Genomic DNA, 19837 nt, shown 5'->3' with positions numbered 1-19837 from the left:
GCCCCCAGTGGAGTGCTATTAGGAGGTAGGGATTTTAGGAGGTAGCTAGGTCATTTGGGTGAGGCTCTGATGATGAAATTAGTGCTCTTCCAAGAAGAGACTCAAAAGGGCTTGCTTCCTCTCTCTGTTTCATATAGTATAAAGGTACCACAAGAAGACAACCATCTGCAAACCAGGAAGCAGGCCCTCACTAGACACTGGACCTTGGACTTCCCAGCCTCCAAAACTATGAGAAATAAATCTCTGTTGCTTAATCCACTAGTGTATGGTAATTTGTTTTGGCAACTCAAACTGACTAAGACAGATGGGAATGCCAACTAAATACTATTAAAGCAATTAGATTTAACTTAGACAAGATATAGAGTACATTAGCAGAGACAGATAAAACAACAGAAGAAGATCCTCAAAGAACAAATCACAGTCATTGTCAGAAAATGAAATTACTTCTATATTAGTTCTAGTTCTGATTATTTGCTATGAATTGTTACTATTTATTACAAAAAGAAACAAATCTAAATGTGGATATTTTATCTTAAAAAGAAATTTAATTTTTTATTTTAGAGTGAATGAGTTTTCTGCATAAAAAGAAACGTAAAAAAATGCAACTGAAGTGGCATTTCAACAAAACACAAAGAAATTAGGACAAAACATGAAACCAATTTGCATGTATATGAAGGAGAAGATTCACCTATAAATTATCTTGAAACTAATTTCTCTAGAGGCTATTTTTTGATTGTTTGAAGTAAAGGAACAATCTCGATTGAGACTAATAACTACAATGAACAAAGAAAACTTGTCTAATTTATAACATTAAGTCAATAATATAGAAATTACATGAAAAGTCTTGATTAGAACATATTTCTGCTGAAATAAAGGCAAGAAAAATTAATTTTATGGGCCAGGCACTGTGGCTCACACCTGGAATCCCAGCACTTTGGGAGGCCAAGGTACGTGGATCACCTGAGGTCAGGAGTTCGAGACCAGCCTGACCAACACATTGAAACCTCGTCTTTACTAAAAAAATACAAAATTAGATGGGCATGGTGGTGGGCGCTTGTAATCCCAGCTACTCAGGAGGCTGAGGCAGGATAATTGCTTGAACCTAAGAGGCAGAAGTTGCAGTGAGCCGAGATCATGCCACTGCACTCCAGCCTGGTCGACAAGAGTGAAACTCTGTCTCAAAAAAATAAATAAATTTTATAACATAAGTATTTGATAAATTCTTTAAATCTTCTGCTATGGGATAGTAAATACAGAGCAGTACACAAGTACATATACAGCCCAGAAAATTTCCAGAGTGAATAGTAATCAGCACACAGATCAACAAACTGAATATTTTATCCGTCTTAATTTTATTGCTCATCCAGTCATCTCAACCCATTAACAGAAGACCTGGACGTGGGTGATAATAACCAGATTCAGTTGTCATTGATATTTTGCCAACTTTCAGTTTTATTTTATGTATATTTTTCCATATGTCATCATAAAGGTATATTTGTCAAGATAGGGGGGTAGAACATATGTAATAACACTTAGTTGTCTTGATCGCTGATGTCTAGATATTTAGTGGGTCTCTGTTGACTGTACTTTATCCTAAGCTCCACAAAGATTATGCCTGGTCCTGAGCATGACTTCCACTTCAAAATGTCCTCTGCACATGGCTTCTTTAATTATTCTGCACCTGGAAGAACTAGGTATAAAGAAGCTCTAACTGCCCATGTATTTCCCACCCAGACCCCAGTCTAAATTTGGTTCGCACTGTTACTCTATCACATAAGCCTGGATTCTTTTTTGTAGCACCTACCTCAGTCCATAATTGCATATGTATTTGTAAGTTTCTGTGTTAATGTCTGGCTCCTCCACCAGCATAAAAGCTCCATGAGATGAGGAAATTTATCTCTTCTCTCACCATTTTATACCCAGCATGTAGCTCATAGATGGTGTTCAATAAATATTTATTAAATGAATGAGAAAATGAATAAACTATACATTGAGGGCTGGCTCATAAATCTGTCTCCCTAGCCTCTGCTCACTCCTGAGTACCACAACTCTATTAGTTGTCCAGCTGCATCATAAGGCATCTCCACTTGGATTCTCATGAACACATCAAATTCAACATGTCCAAAGTGAAATTCAACATCATGCCCCCTACTAAAATTAATTTCTCCTCCTGCATCTCTAGCTCAGAAACTGTAAGTACCACCTGTACCAGTCTAAAACCAGGGAGTTGCCAGGCATGGTGGCTCATTCCTGTAATCCTGACACTTTGGGAAGCCGAGGCGGGTGGATCACCTGAGGTCAGGAGTTCAAGACCAGCCTGGCCAACATGGTGAAACCCCATCTCTACTAAAAATACAAAAAGCTAGCTGGGCATGGTGGCATGCGCCTGTAATCCCAGCTACTTAGGAGGCTGAGGTGAGAGAATCGCTTTAACCCAGGAGGTGGAGGTTGCAGTGAACTGAGATGGCACCACTGCACTCCAGCCTGGGCGACAGAGTGAGACCTGGTCTCCAAAAATAAATAAATAAATAAAACCAGAGGGTGACCTCCTTTTTCCCTTATCTCCTAGTCTGCCAGTGGTCCTCATCTTTCTGTACTCTAAGTATGTTCCATTAATGCATCGCAACCCATGTTCTTCTTAGATTTACTGCAACAGCTGTCGAAACACTCTTCATATTACTAGCAAAATAATCTTTCCAAAATGCAAATTTAATCAAATCCCTCTTGTGCTTAAAACTTTCCAAAAAATTGGAAGGGTGGGAGTTAGTAGAAGTGAGCTGAATTCTTCATCTTCATAGTGGAGCTTCTGTAAATACTGTTCGGTTTGATAAATCAAGAAACTTGGTTATAAACATATTGAGAGTTGTGGAGGTAAACGGTAACTGTTAAAAAATGATAACCTCTGAAGAATAGAACTGTGGGACAGGGGACAAGGAAAAGGAAGACATTTAGTTTTCATTTTGCAGCTTTCTGTAATGTAAGACTATTGATTATATATTATAAATAATAATTTTAAAGCAAATTTTTTAAATTACATATTTTGTTAGCTTTCCCTTGCCCTTGGGATAAACCCCAAATTCCTTGGAATAAAGAGTTTGTCTTCATACAGGTGGTCTCATCTCTTATACTCTCTTGCACTTAACTGACTCTCCAGCCACCCTGAATTCACACACTGAACTCTTCAAAGGCATTGTGCTTGTGCTTTTGCATAAGTTAGTCTCTGTACCTGAAATGTAATTCTCCTTTTGTTACTTGCCTGAGCCTACCTTGTTCTTTTTTTTTTTTTTTTTTTTTTGAGATGGAGTCTTGCTTTGTTACCCAGGCTGGAGTGCAGTGGCATGATCTCAGCTCACTGCAACCTCCACCTCCTGGGTTCAAGCAATTATCCTGCCTCAGCCTCCCGAGTAGCTGGGACTACAGGTGTGCACCACCACGCCCAGCTAATTTTTGTATTTTTTAGTAGAGATGGAGTTTCACTATGTTGGCCAGGATGGTCTCGATCTCTTGACCTCATGATCCACCCACCTCGGCCTCCCAAAGTGCTGGGATTACAGGCATGAACCACCACACCCGGCCGCTAATTTTTGTATTTTTAGTAGAGACCGGGTTTCACCATGTTGCTCCGGTTGGTCTTGAACTCCTGACCTCCTGATTCGCCCTCCTTGGCCTCCCAAAATGCTGGGGTTATGAGCATGAGCCACCACATCCAGCCGCTTCCCATGTTCTTTAAGATGTGGCTGCTGTCGTCTACTCCACAGATACTTTCCTGAGCCTCCCCAACTCCTGGCACGGTTAGGTGATGCCCTACGTTTGAGCCACAATAACTTCCTATGTATAGCTCTATCACAGACTTGAAAACCACGTGAAAAGCTTTGTGTCTCCCATAGCCTGGGAGCTTCTTGAGGACAGGATCTATATCTGACTCCTGTGACAAGTGCAGAGCCTGGCATGGAATGGATACTTAATAAATACTGATGAATGAACAAAGAAACAATAAGCTTATATCTTCCATCTATTCATCTCTAAAATGAAGGAGTTACAAGCAAGGGAATAGTTTCTTTGAACTGATTCTACGTATTAAAAAAAGCCAACAATACAACTGAAAAAAACGGGCAAAGGATGAGTAGACAGTTCACAGAAAAAAATGACTCTTATGAGAAATGAAAAGATGATAAACCTATTCATAAAAAATGAAATGCAAATCAACTCAATGATAAAATATCATTTCAAACTATCAAACTGGCAAAGATCAAATGTGTTGATAACACTGTGCTAATGAGAATAAATAGGGTAAAATGCTCTCTCATATGGCACTGATGGGAGTGTATATCAATATAACTTCTGTGCAAAGCAAATTGGCAATATTTCTAAAAATTAAAAATACGAGTACTCCTTTTCCAAACTATTCTATTTCCCACAAGTTTGAAAAGCTGTGTACATATGATAATGTTCATTTCAGTCCAGCCCCAAATTGGAATTCCAGTCCACAATAATCTTTCACCTCTGAACTTGAATTGTATATCACTTTACTTGGAGTTTAGTATATACTACCTTTAAGACTGGTTATTTCCCCAACCAAGTAGTAAATTGCTAAGCTCAAAACTATGTCAAATATCTTTCTGTCCTTCTCAGTGCCTATCACTAGATGGAACACATATGTGGCCAGTTTGTGTCCTTTTCATAGGACACAAGCAGGAAATCCCCAAGCCATTCTAGAAGCTAATGTGTTATCCCAGGACCCCCAGAGAAGACTAATGTTGCATGAGGTGCCACTGCCAGAATCAAAGACAGACTGAAAGGATGAAGATCCAGGCCAAGTACATCTTTGATCTTATAACATTTCATTAGAAGAAGATTTTAAATATAAGTATACTTTGAATTTTTAAACATAATATATTAAAATATTATTCTACAACTACAAAGACCAATCTCCTCTATAGGCCCCTGGAGTTTAGGCCAGCATTTGGTAACACAGGGGTAGAAAGAGACCACTGAGCTAGGAGAATCACGGAAGATTTTACTGATATGTTGTATTTTATATTACCAGAAAGTGAGCCAGTGTTCTCATTTTTTCACACACATACTTCAATTCAAAATACAAATATTGGCCGGGCTCTGTGGCTCACACTTGTAATCCCAGCACTTTGGAAGTCATGTTGTATTTTATATTACCAGGAAGTGAGCCAATGTTCTCATTTTTTCACATAGATACTTTAATTCAAAATACAAATACTGGTCAGGCTCTGTGGCTCACACCTATAATCCCAGCACTTTGGAAGTCTTAAGTGGGAGGATCAATTGAGGTCAGGAATTCGAGACCAGCCTGGCCAACATGGTGGAACCCCATCTCTACTGAAAAAATACAAAATTAGTTAGGCATGGTGGTGGGCACCTCTAATCCCAGCTACTCAGGAGGCTAAGGCAGGAGAATTGCTTGAACCTAAAAGGCAGAAGTTGCAGTGAGCTGAGATGGCACCACTTCACCCCAGCCTGGATGACAGAATGAGACCAGGTCTCAAAACAAAAAACAAATACTTTGGTTCCTTCTTGGAGGTGCTCCTTCTCAGCAATGTGTATGACAAAAGGAAGGGAGGAACAAAGTCTTGATGATCTCTTGTGGGGGTCTTTGTTTTCTCTGCTGTTCTGTGACTTATATTCTTTCCAAAGGAGCAAACTGCCCAAATTTCATCTGTCAGTGGAGGTGGATAGTGTCCTATATGTGATAATAACATTTAGTTATTCAGGGTTATCAGCAATTAATAATTGAATATGTCAATAGAACAAGATACTATTAAGTCAAGTTCTTTGTGTTCCCAAATAATAGAATATATTAGTATTTATACACATCAGTAAAAATGAAGAAGGAGTTATCAGATAGAATGCTTTAAACTTCATGCAGTAGAAAATCCAACTCAAAAGGGCTTAAACAGTAAAGGTATTTATTGTCTTACATGGCAAGAACTGGAAGGAAGGACAGTTTCAAGTTGGCTCAATCTGCAGCTCAATAATGTCACCAAGATCCAGGTTCGTCCCCTATTTCTGCTCTACCTGCCTCAGCATGTTCTCAGGCCAATTCCTCTCCGGGTCCCAAAGAGGTTCTATCAGATGCTGCTTGCAGATACAACATTCTATAGCAGAAAGAAAACTGTTTATTTCTAAACATCTCTTTTTAAAGAGCAAGGAGAGGCCAAGCACGGTGGCTCACACCTGTAATCCCAGCAATTTGGGAGGCCAAGGCAGGTGGATCACTTCAGGTTAGGAGTTCGAGACCAATCTGGCCAACATGGTGAAACCCTGTCTCTACTAAAAATACAAAAATTAGCCAGGCATGGTGGTGCATGGCTGTAGTCCCAGCTACTCTGGAGGCTAAGGCCCAAGAATTTCTTGAACCCAGGAGGCTGGAGGTTGCAGTGAGCCAAGAAGGCACCACTGCACTCCAGCCTGGGCAACAGAGTGAGACTGTCTCAAAAAAAAAAAAGAGGAAGAAGAAAGTTTATCATAAGCCCATCAGACAATTGGTCAGAATTTTATCATGTGTCCATGCCTAAACCAATCACTAATGAGAATGCTAGGACTACTATTCTGGCTTAAACCAATCCTTATCCACTCCCTGAAACTCCCCAGAAGCACATGGAAAGTAGATAACTGAATACAATTAGAGTTATCTTTGTTGCCAAGGAAGGATAAACAGTTTTTGCTTCTGAATGTCTAAACAATGTCTTAAAATGCATATTAATGAATACATTTCAACAATTTTAAAAAAATACAAATGTCCCAAGTCTTTTCATAATACCTATTTCATCTAATTTGTCAAAAACCAAAATAGCTTGCAGATATTTATCAAATGAAAGATAGTCATTCACTTATCCATCCATCCACTGATTCACTCCATTAAGATATTTTGAGCACCCATCATATGCAAGATGTAGTTTACTATGAAGACTTCAATAATGTATAAGAAGTTTATTTGGAAAATGCCAAGCTTTAAAAAATGATGTAAACTATCACATCATTCTTATGCTATAACGTGACGGTGCCTTTCAAATGAAATCCACAGGAAAAGAAATCCACAAATCCCACCAAGTTTTCAGTGCTTCTAGGCTAAACTTTAAAATTCATTATTTTCTCAAGAAAAAGTGATGGAAACAATTTTGGTAAATTAGTAAACATAGCAGTTATAGAAAACTACAGATTTATTCAAATAATCCTGATTGACAAATCTCAAACATAAAATATTTATATCTGTAAGACTTAGAAATGTGATTGATGATGGAGAAACAATGGTATTCATCCTGGGAAGATAATTCTAGAAGAGTTATAATATGCAGTATGAAAACAATTATAGGAAAGCGCCCTGAGGTTATTTTGTCTGGCCCCCTCATGTACTGATAACTAGGAAATAAGAGTAGACTGCATTAACTGAAGGGTTCTAGGTACATCCCCAAAACTAACCCCAAACCCAGTGTCTTAGTCCATTTGTATTGCTGTAAAGGAATACCTAAGGCTGGGTAATTTATAACAAAAAGAAGTTTATTTGGAACATGGTTCCGCAGGCCGTGCAAGAACCATAGCATTCATTTCTGCTTCTGGCAGGGACTGCAGGAAGCTTCCAGTCATGGCAGAAGGGGAAAGGGGAGCTTGTGTGTAAATATCAAGTGGCAGGAAGTAAGAGAGAGAGAGTGAGAAGGAGAGAGAAACAGGCAGGGGAGAACGGAGGCACTGAATAAGATGCCAGACTCTTTTTGACAACCAGATCTCCCGGAAACTAAGAGTAAGAACTCACTCAATCCCGTAAGAATGGCACCAAGCCATTCATGAGGGATCCACCCCTATGACCCAAACACCTTCCACTAGACCCCATCTCCAACACTGAGGATCAAATTTTAAAATGAGATTTGGAGGGGAGAAATATCCAAGCTATATCACCTAGTATTCTTCAGGTCACAAAAACGTTTTCTGTTTTTCTTCTAAGAGCCCAACTAGGACGCAAACTAGGAAGTTTCTTCTCTCATTACTCCCCAAAGACAAACTCACCCAATGTAAGTCAAGAAAAGCCAAGCAGCTAAATTAGAGCATGCAGAGATTAGGTGAAGGAAAAACTAAAGAAGGGACCGAGGAGAGAAATTTTTGTGATACTTAGAACCATTCCATTTTGTGGGGGAGGGGGTAGTATTATTTGGTTTTAACTATTGCTCATCCTAGAAAATTCCTGCTTTGAGGATGGGGATATAAATTCTTCAATAAAGCTGAGTAACCAAGTGGCAGAAAGGCTAGCATTCCGTCAGGGCCTCAATAGCTCATACATGAGGGCATTAGAGAAGGTGCCCTCTCCTTTATTAAGCAGGTACAGAGCTTGATAAGGGGAGCTTGACTAGATTTCAGCCCCCTCCCTTCCCTTCACCTAAGGGCCTTTGTGCACGGCACACAATGCATAAGTGTACACAGTAGCCCTACTTTCTAGAGTAGAAAAATCTTGGGATTTCCCAAAGCGGTTCATCCCAACTCAGAGCTGGAACACCATGTGCAAAGTCAGGAGACTTCATTCTGCCAGAAGCATTTTTCATTATGACATCCTAGACTGTTGGCACAATAATCTTAATCATCTGACCTTTCGGAGGCAACTTCCTGATCTTGGCTGGACAGACCAAGCTAAATGCTCCATTTGGTCCTATTTTTAAACTGCCCAGATGGTGTGAATGGGTGTGTGGCTCAGGGCACCCCCATGTGCTGGGCTGCCTCCAGAAACAATTTGTACCTTGGGTGTAACAAGCAGCTGTAGATGGGAGTAAGGAATGGGGCAAGGGATGGTAAGGGTTAAGTCGGTGCCTTTCTAATCTGAGTAACACTGATTTCATCAGCTACTTGTGAAATGCTGAGCCTTAATGTAGATTCATGAGGGGTTACTCTTAGTCACCCATAAATGGCAGCCAAGTGCAGATTGAAAAAAATGAGATAGGTAGAAAGTAGGAGGCCAATTCTGAGACAGCTGCTTCTGATCTCTTCTCCACCCACCCGGAGTTGGATTTGGGTGTATTATGTAGGGACAAATTAGCAGGGAAGTCAAGCCTGCTCATCACATAGGACACAGACCATTTTCTGCCCCTTTCCTTCTTTGCATAGAAATTTGTTTCCTTGGAGATTACAAGGATCTGATGCTTAGAAAAGAGGAAAGAGTAGAAAGGACTTGAGAGAAAAGCAACAACAGTTCCCAAGACGTTTAGGCTTTCATCAATAATATAGGCTGGGCATAGTGGCCCATGCCTGTAATCCCAGCACTTTAGGAGGCCAAGGTGGGTGGATCATTTAAGACCAAGAGTTTGAGACCAGCCTGGCCAACATGGTGAAACCCCATCTCTACCAAAAAAAAAAAAAAATGCAAAAATACAAAAATTAGCTGAGAGTGGTAGCGTGTGCCTGTTGTCCAAGCTACTTAGGAGACTGTGGAATAAGAATTGCTTATGTCTGAGAGACAGAGGATGCAGTAAGCTCAGATCACGCTACTGTACTCCAGCCTGGGCAACAGAGCAAGGCTCTGTCAAAATTAATAATAATAATAATAAAGAGAAGACTCTGTCATCCTGAAACAGCTTCTCATTCCCTTTACTTATAACTTCCCATTTCTTCCACCTCAAATGGCTTTCCTTAAACGAAAGGTCTTCCTTCTTCTTTATTGATCTATGTCCTTCTTTCAAAAGAGATACTTGACACACATCACTCCCAAGAAGCCTTTACACACATTCAAACAGATTCCTTCTGGCCTAAATGTAGAAGGTGGCTGGAACTCAAAAATAAGCTTATAGCTAAGGTTGCAGCTTAGATCTAAGTCAAGGATCAGCAAACCGTTGCCCAAAGGCCACGTCCAGCCCTCCACCTGCCTTTGTACAGCCCATGAGCTAAAAATGGATTTTCCATGTATAAATGGTTGGGGGAAAAAAAGGAATAATAACATTGCATGACATGAAAAATCATACAAACGTCGCATATCAATATCCATAAATAAAGGTTTATTGGAATGCAGCTTCACTCATTTGTTTATATATTGTTTATGGCTGCTTTCACACTACAATGGCAAAATTGATTATCTAAAGAAGACAGTATAGTCACAAAGCCTAAATTATTTACTATCTGGCCCTTAACAGAAAAAGATTTGCCGATTCCTGGTCTACAACGTTGAAAGAGTTAGAGATGTTAAATAGGAACATGTCAAAGAAATCCATTTCAGGCAAACCAACAAAGGCTATCAAGTAGCCACATTAAGTCCCATAATCAAGACTAAGCGGTTACCCTGAGGAGCAGGAAAAGAAAAAAAAAAATGAAGGAATATACAAAGTATACACTCTACACTTGGTAAGTGTGGAGGTAATATCTGTGCTGCTCACTGCCACATCCCTCCCTGCTTCTTAGTACTGGGCAGGTGCCCCTTAACTAGTTCTAGAATGAATGAAGTGGAAGAGAGGAAGGAGAAACATAAAGCAAGTGAAACAAGCATTGCATAGGGTTGGGGGTAAGAGGCTGGCTCCCCAACAACAACCTAAAGTTTGTCTGCCCTGTGTACTATGTCCAGGTCTCAAAAGTTAGCAGAAATCCCCACTTGGGAAGCTAAGTGTGTGCCCAAGAGATTGAGGAAATGACTAAATAACTATGGTAGCCTGATGCCCATTCAAGATCACCTTTTCCACCCCTTCCTCAGTCACCAGATACAAACATATTTAGTCCAGAAACTAACTTCAGACATGGAGATTAGCAAGGGGAAGGAAATCAAATATAAAGCTCATGAAATAAACAGCACCACTTGTCACTGTTGATCTTTGATTAACTGGCTCTTCTTTCCGAAACAGGGCCTCCTTTTCTTCTTCCTCTCTCTCTCTCTTTCTCTTTGTTTCAGGTGACACCCACACATATCCTTCAGTGTTGGCAGAGATGCTCACTGAGATAACAACTGGAGTTCATGCTGCACATTTTCATCTTCGTGTGTCATCATCACCGTGTAAAACCACAACTCTAGGAAAACAAAGCTGTTTGCTGCTCTTTTCAACTGACATTTCCACTCAGCTCATGATTTGTTCTTTGGAGCCAGAGGAGAGTTTCAATCTATCATTGAGACAGCTCTGCCTGATGAAGTGTAAAATCCAGTCCACTCCCACCCTGAAATCCATTCAGCTTTCTTCAATTTTTTGTCCCCTCAAATTTCCAGCATCCAAGGGCCTTTCAGAGTTTCAACAGGCAAATCAGATAGGAAAATGGGCTTTGGGAAGAACACATTCTGGCCCTGAGAGCTGCACCAAGAATGAAGTCAGCTTGGAAGAGCTGATATATTCTTTGATCACCCAAATTTCATCTCAAGCAATTTTCAAGTGTTCGACCCAGTGTCAACATCCTGAAATGGACAAAAGTCACTCTGACAAAATGTGTCACCTTCTGTTCTGGTCAGTGGCCTGGGTTTCTAAGTGCTAGGATCCTGTGAATCTTCAAAGAGAAACCACGTATTTCTTCAGGGACGTCAAATCAGAGAAAGCTGAGATGCCCCACCATTCACATGTGTTCTTGAAGGGGTGTGATCCCAGTTCACTGCAGCTTCAGCCTCCCAAATAGCTGGGACTACAGGCCTGTACCATCACATTTGGCTAATTTTTTTTTTAAATAGAGACAGGGTCTCCCTATGTTGGCCAGGCTGATCTTAAACTCCTAGACTCAAGTGATCCCCCTGCATTAGCCTCCCAAAGTGCTGAGATTACAGGCGAGAGTGACCATGTCCAGCCCTAAACTTTCTTATGAGTGCCACTCTCAAAAAGTCAAGAGTTAGGCCTCAGTTTAAGAAACACAAATAGATGTTAGAAGCAAAGTTGCCAGATAAGGTTCTGGTCTCCCTTCCAGACGATCCCACTTGCTGCTGCACAGTGTGGTGGTCAGGTCCCCATTACAATGGATCCAGAAGCTTCTTTAATTTTTTCTTACCTATCCATTGTCTCTGATCCAGACAAGATAGGAGAGAAGAAAGGGTACTGCTTTAAAAAGGAATCAATCTGTTTTACCATACCGGAGGGGAAAAGCGAATTCAGGGTTATGGGCAATTGCAATATTCACCCAGTTACGCAAGCTAGAATGTGGTGGAGGTGTTAGGTGAAGTGAAGTTTGCATCTTACTTTGTTTTGAACTTGAGTTTCAAGGTACTAGAACCTTTTTACAGAACTGGGTTACACTATTTTTATTAGCACAGTAAAGGGGTGCTTATTGAGCAGATTCATTTAATGGCTGACTTTTTTTTTTTTAACCCATCTTGTTCCTTTCCAATTGATTTGATTTGTCCTATTGAACTATCCATGAGTAACTAGCTGAGTTCAGTCTTTTTTGGAGTAGTAAGAGACATGTAAGCTCATTTTTTTCAAGTTTAATTACCTTTATTGAGTTTAATAAGCTTCATTTCAACAAAGAAAAGAATCAGTTGGGAGATGAACATTGCACACCCATTTAATTGACTCTGGGTCACCTTCAGAGTAAAATGTACAACAAAGGAAACAGAAGATGCTACGTGAATTATTAGACCAGCTCTTGTGTCAGTTGTTTAAGTGCCTTTCCCTTCCCCTACCCACAAGATGCTGTGCGTGTGCGTGTGCATGTGCGTGTGTGTGTGTGCTATTAGAGTGTTCAGCTATGATATGAGCATGACAGGTGAAGAAGCTGAATTTTCTGTTCCCAGCATTTCCATTTTGAGTTCTTTTTGAATCAAAGCCAGAGAAGGCATTTACAGAATTTGTTGGGAGTAAAATCACCTCAGAAAAAAAGAGCAGCAGGTCAGTAGTAGGATGGGATTTCAACTACAAAGACAACTTTTCAGAAGTCTTAAACTAAAGATATGTTTAAAACACAGCCAGTACTCCATTAAGAGGGAATCTGGGACTTCAATGGAAAATCAACTTATTCCTGACAGTGACTTAGTTGGCATTACTTTTCTAACGGTATTGGTTTTCCTCACTGCACAAAAATTTCTAAAATGTAAATGAATTTACATTCATCAGATTTTCTTTCACCAGATTTGGCTATATGTATATTTTTACCTCCTGTTTTTTTAATAAAATGTTTTTAAACTTCTTAACAGGAAAGTAGAAAATAGAACTGGCTCTCTCCCTCTCAAAGCATGATTATAAACTTTAGACTGATCGTTAATTCATAAGGCCATGTAAAACTCATTCACTCAGTCAATAAATATTTATTATATGCCAGGCACTGCTCTGGGCACTGGAAATACAGCAAGAAACAAGGCAAAGTTATTTCCCTCATGGAGCTTATAAACCATAATAAATAAGTAAAATGTCTGATGTAAGAGATGGTAAAATGCTATGGCGAAAAATAAGGGAAGCGGACAGGGTGTTGGGGAGTTTATCTAGGGGAGAAGATGACACTTGAGCAAAGACCTGAAGGGTGACGGAGCAAGCCAGGTCATCTACCAAAGGGTATTCCAGACAGAGGAAATAGGACGTGTTAAGGTCCTGAGGTAGGAACATGCCTGTGATGTTTGAGTAGGGATATTTCAGAAAGTACGCATATAGGAAAGAGAGACTTCCTGAGTTTCAAATGGCTTTCCAGAAAACAGACTCCCTCACCCCAGATCTTGAGAGAGTCTATGTCAGTGTCTTTGATCTGGGTTAGTAATAAGTCTATGGCAGTCATGATCCTGGCTCTGGGTCCATTATTGGCACCATCTCCAATCTCCAGCATGTAGTTGAATTTAACACTTTGGGGTCAGTATCCAGGTCTGGTAGAGTTCCCATCTGGCAGTGCAGATGGCTGGGATGAGGGATGAGACATCCATTCGACCATCAACAGCCTCATTAGAATAGCCATGAGGACTGGTGGCTCAGTTAGTTAACCTGAGGGACTGATGAGGTCAAGGCTGAAGTTGGATCTCTCTCAAACTTGAGAGCATTCACATCACACAGAATACATAGGTAAGCCTAGCCTGATATCTCAAAGAGGTCAACCATTGGTCTGATAGGAAATTGTGACTGAAGTGAAGCAAACAAACCAGAAATGTACCCACTTCACTGAAGTGAAGCAAACAAACCAGAAAGTCTAGCTTTTTAAAAAAAGGCTAAACAGGAGATTTATACAAGGATTTACCCCACAGTTCTTTTAAATAGCAAGTTCTCTCCAGATTGTCAAAGCGAAGCATATCTAGTCTGAAAGCATATTTTTCTTAATACTGAAAGACAATATTAAAGTACAAATTTAAAAGTCATATAGTAGTTTAGTAATTTTATCACTGAATATATAGAACATAATGTACACTTGGTCTCTTTAAATTGGCATGCTTAGCCCAAATAGGTGAGCTCACAATCAAAAATTACAGGAATACCATTAATTTATAAGACTCTTACAATAATAGCAGCAAATGACATTGTTTTCTTCATAACTACCATATCTGAAACTATAAAAGCGTTGCTCCAACCACTGTTTTTAAATCATGTCTTGGTTCATACTAATAGTGAAAACGGACTTCCCTATATAACATTTCTTCTCTGTTTCTGTGCAGAGTGAGTAAGAAACATCTCAAGTGTGATTCATCTTTAGTAGGCCTACTTTTCCAGTCAGAAAACAAAATCATTTATTACCATTGATCAAGTCTTTCCATTAAAAAAAATGCATTTATATATTTGCACTGCCATTTCTAAACACTCTGCAGCTCTGTCATTTTCAAATACAATCTGATAACTTGGATTGAAGAACTCTGTGTGCCCAAGAAGTTGGCAAGTGGCACAGGTGCCAGGGTAAATTCAACAGTTCTTCATCACCCAAGTGCTGCTGGGTTTGATCTTCTTGGGACTGATTAAATTAATGAAAGGGAAGCCCATTTAAAAAATCAACCAAAGTACAGTATTTTCTATCTGGAATCTCAAGATTCCTACTCCACCCCTCCTTCCCACAATGAAAAAAAAATTAAAGACCTCTTTCTATACATAAAAGTCAGGGGTGCCCTATATTTCATTACAAAATAAACTATTTCAAGAAACAGGAAAATGATGGAAGTTAAGAGACCCTCATATTATAGCACCTCATCCCTGCGTAGTGGGTTTAAATTTGCGTTGCAATATTCCCCTTTTCTTAGGCTATTCCCCTGTTTAATTTTTAAACATAATTTATCTATATGGCAATAATGCCAGTAGCTAACATTATATGTTAGGCATGCTACTAAATGTCAGGGACAGGCAGAAACAAAGACAGACTTGGGCCATGCCCTCATGGAGATTATAGTCTAGGAAGAGACATTTGTGACCATTATCTCCATTTTATAGTTGAAGAACTATCATCTTAGGTGGGCAGTGACTTGCCTGAGGCTATTCAACTAGTTACAAGACTTGAACCAAGTCTATGTGCCTCTAAAACCTAAACTCCTCCAACACTTGAATTAACTGAAGCACGAACAAATGGTGAGGGCTGCCAAAGGGCCATTCTTCAAGGTCCCCAGGCATATTCTAGTTGACTCAAACTGGAGGCAGAAAAATATCCATGGTCATTCCAGGGTCAGGCCCTACCCAGACCCATAAGAACTTTGATGATCTCAAAAGACACACTGCAAAACACCTTCCCATGTGAATGGACCTCCCATGTACAGGAGCAGCTGAGTCCAGAGTTTTGGAACTCTGAACCCTAAACCACATAAAGTCCCTGTAAAGGAGCTCTCACCAAAGCTCCTTCTGCCTGACACCTTCTGGAAGATTGTCACCCAATGATGGCCACCTCCTCAGCACATGGTAAGTATTTCATCATTCCATTCTGTTCTTCCTCCTTCTGAAGAAGCTTCTTGGGACTCATCCCTCACACTCCAATGGATGCTAACATCCCTTCGTCACAGTTTTCTCACTTCTCCTACGGACGCTCTTTTGGCGTCCCACTTTGGATCTCCACACAAACAATAAAGAGACCAACTGTGCAATCCTGAAGCATATGAAACAGGAAAGCTTCTGCCTGCTCTGATTGGAATGAGCTCTTAGACAAATAATCCTTCATAGTACTTAAATAACTCTGCAGTTTTCTTGTTGTTGTCGTCGTTTGAGCCAGACTCTCACTCTATGGCCCAGCCTGGAGTGCAGTGGAGTGATCTCGGCTCACTGCAGCCTCCACCTCCCAGGTTCAACCAATTCTCATGCCTCAGCCTCCTGAGTAGCTCGGATTACAGGTGCCTGCCACCAGGCCCAGCTAATTTTTGAATTTTTAGTATAGACTGGGTTTCACCATCTTGACCAGGCTAGTCCTGGCCTCAACTGATCTGCCCACCTCGGCCTCCCAAAGTGCTGGGATTACAGGTGCAAGCCACTGCACCAGGTCCCATGGTACTGAAACAATTTTGACATAAAGTGACCTTATTTCCTGACATATTCTTTCTTGGTGTAGGAGAACTATTTTATTCTTTCCAAAGTACCTTGTGAACATTAACACTGAAGTCCCAAACAGGGAGTGAGGAAAGCAAGTTGGTTTACCTGATGTTGCTTTGAGGGAATCCCTCCTTTGATCAAATCCCTTATTTGGTCAAAATGACTAAATATGGTCAGAATTGATATACTAAAAGGAAATTCATAAACTAAAAGGAAAACAGCATTAAATAGGAACTAAGTGGCTCATTTCACGAGTGGGAGACAGTGTTTTAATGTTTTTTAAATATTTGTCTTCCTATCCCTCCCCCAATCTAACTTACCCCATCTAACGCACAGATTACACCCATTTAGCCTAAACACCTATTTAACCAAAAGAAATGATTTTCTAGCCTTTCTTCTCCAACTAAAATGTCCATGGATACACTTTTCTTGACTGAGATGTACAGGTGAGTGAGAAAGGAAAGAGGCTCCCAGAATCCACTCCCTTTTTGTTGTCTACCCCAACTTCTCAGTCAAGTCAATAAATACATAGTAAGTTTGGATGTGGGTCATGGCACTGTAAGACTTGGCCTGCCACAGGAAATCTCTTTTACTTCATTTCAGAGTCTCAAAATGATCTTGATATTTGGTCTAATCACTCAAGAAAAATCGGCATTGGTGGCCTAACAGGGGCCTGAAGTAGCCGGCTGGAGATGAGGCGGTCATTTCCTATCCAGAGCAGTGATGTTGAGCAGATGGGGGCTACCAGCCGGCTGGCTTCTGGATAGGCGTCCATGTCAGGAGCGATAGGCTGCGAAGTCACGCGGCGGGGCGTAGGGCTGGTAGTGCCTGCGGGTAGGCCCGGGGCGGCGGGGAGTCATGTTCATGTAGTCACTGTGCAGAAGCCTGCTCCTCCTACTCCTCATCTGCAGAAAAGAGAAGTGACAGTATCACTGAGGGACAATGTCAGGGAAGGAGCTCTAAGACTTTGGGGACAACTATTCATGATATTAATTGTCAAATGACAAACACTAACCTTTTTGAGTACTTTGGACTTGGGTAATGACTGATCAAACCTAACTGCTGAGTCTTCAAAATGAACTTGAACTTGAAAAATCTCAATGAAAGTATTTTAGAGAAATGCATCCCTGTTACTTTCAATGCTATCATTAGACCTGAATTCAAAATGCATACTAATTAACATATCCACTGTTGATATTTAATATACTCGAAGGCCCTTCCTCCTTTGACTAGGTTAAGCCTAACCCCCATTGCAATCTTCTTACATTAGCGTTTGCTTAGCAAGCTGTTTTTCCATAAGTAACCAAAGAGGACCTTCAGCTCCTCCAGAGTTTGGAATAACCACAAGTTTGTAAAGATGGAGTCCATACTAATGGCCATTTACAGTTCTAGACAACTAGTACATTCCTATTTCTTTAGGGGTATGTATTTCTGTAAAGACAATAGTGTCACTCCTCTCTCTTCCATAGGCTCAGCTCCCTCAGGATGAATTTCCACCAGGAGTGAGGGAAGTAAGAGCAATAGTTTCACCCACCGTGAATCTGAGCAAAGTTTTTGACTAAGGGTTAGGAGCATCATTTCTGGATCAATGTGATAGTAAATTTTACATTTTTTATAAATGACCCAGAAAACATCAAAAAACAGAAAGCCATCAGATTTCTGGATTCAGAATTCTCTATTATGAAAAAAAGTGCCTAATTCTTGGCACATAGGCTTGATACCTAAGTAGATAGGCTGTACATGAATGACATGATACCTGAATGAATAAATAAGTGAATGATTTCAGCCCTGGTTTTTCTTCCATACCCTCCTGCCTGAGCACTTCACACCTTCCTTGTCAAAGGGGCATGAGTAAGCGCTAAAGAAATGTTTGAAAAACACTGACCCCCATGTTACTAAACACAGCTAACGTGTTTTAAGGCCTCATCTTCTTCAACTGTCAGCAGCATTCTGTACTCTTGAGAACTCTCTTCCTTTTGTGATACTATTTCTCTTTGTTATCTACGACATCCCAGTTTTTATCCTACCTGTCTGGCTGCTCCTTCCCTGCCTCCTTTGCAAGCTCATCCTTCTCTAACCAGATGTTAGAATTTCTCACTGCTTGGTCCTAGGCCTTCTTCTCTACTCTATCCTCTTGCCCTAGGCAACCTCATTCACATTCACAGCTTCAATTATCACCTACTCACCTAAATTTATATCTTTGAACTAAACCTCAAAGGCACTCTAAACTCAACACGTCTAAAATAAAACTCAAGAGTTCTCCCAAATGCTGTTTTTTTTTACCAGTGTTTCTCATCTGAGTGAATGACACTACCATATATACAGTTGCCCAAGACAGACCTCCTAACCTCATCCTTGATGCATCAAGCTCCCTTAGTCCCTGTCCCAGGGGACATTTGGTGAAGTCTAAAGACATTTTGGATCTTCACAATGCAGAGGGATGCTACTGGCATCTACCAGGTAGAGGTCAGAGATACTGCTAAACATCCTATATTGCACAGGGCAGTCTTCTGCAACAAAGAATTGTCTTGGTTCTGCATCCTTTCTGCAAATGAAAGGCTAGAGCTGTCTTGAGCACAGGATCATAGCAGGGCAGGGGTGAGGCCAAGGAAATGTCTATCCCCAGATGAGTGTAGAAAACAGCTGGTGATAACCTGGGAAGCATATTTAGTACTTACTCCAACCCTGATGACTCCCTTTGCCAAACCTCCAAGTGTCAGCCTTTGCCTCCGGACACTTAAACCAAACCACAGCTGGTAGAGAGTCCCCAGTAATAAAGGTGTCTTGACTCTCAGGTTCTTCACGTTGCACACAAAGATAATGAAAGGTCTGTTGCAGTCAGCTCCCATGCTTATCCCCAAGTGATTGTCAGATGGCGGACTTATTTATTATCACACTAATTCTAAACATAGCAGTGGGATGAAAATGACAAATGCATGACTGGGAACAAACACCATGCAGAACCCACAGTGCCCATGTGCATCAAGCATGTGTGCATATGTGTGCAGGAAGTACCTACCCTATGGGTCTGTGTCATCTCCTTCAACAGTAAACGTCAACAGTAAACGTCAGCTAATGATATGTGATTTCTGAACCCAAAGGAGTATTTCCTCCTTTGCCTTTCTCCCCATGCCACCCTTACCCACTTGTCTCCTGGGAATAGCAGAACACAGGGCATATGCAAGGTAGTCTACTTAAGTACATGGTCTTCAAAAAGCTAGTGGATTATTATAAAAAGCAGACACTACCTGTCCACATACTATTAACATTCCTCACATTGTGATCTGCAGTGGGGAACATAATGTTTTTAAAAATATTCCTTTAGGCTAGGAAAAGGGGCAGCTTTACCAGCACAGCTGCTTAAGTGGAGAACTGAAAGACAATGACAGGTGCTGGTCTGTGGCAGCTTGACCGAAGGGAGTTCTTTATCTATTCAAATGTCAACATCAGGTCAAGAACTGAGATAG

At 40.6% G+C, this 19837-nt stretch overlaps 1 protein-coding gene across 2 annotated transcripts in view; it reads right to left on the bottom strand.

Annotated features, from left to right (window-relative positions):
• Positions 1-12376: 12376 nt before the first annotated feature.
• CD28 (CD28 molecule) overlaps positions 12377-19837 on the bottom strand; it is a 34525-nt gene continuing 27064 nt past the window's right edge. For both annotated transcript variants that reach the window (XM_017536866.2, XM_017536867.2), the window contains one exon: positions 12377-17275. In XM_017536866.2, coding sequence (XP_017392355.1) covers positions 17147-17275 — 129 coding nt within the window. In that variant the 3' untranslated portion in view covers positions 12377-17146. The remainder of the gene's footprint in view (positions 17276-19837) is intronic.

Source organism: Cebus imitator, unplaced genomic scaffold (genome assembly GCF_001604975.1).
Source record: "Cebus imitator isolate Cc_AM_T3 unplaced genomic scaffold, Cebus_imitator-1.0 Scaffold101, whole genome shotgun sequence".
Taxonomy (NCBI): Eukaryota; Metazoa; Chordata; class Mammalia; order Primates; family Cebidae; genus Cebus; species Cebus imitator.
Note: the sequence above shows the minus strand (reverse complement) of the source record. Positions and strands in the feature narration are given on the sequence as shown.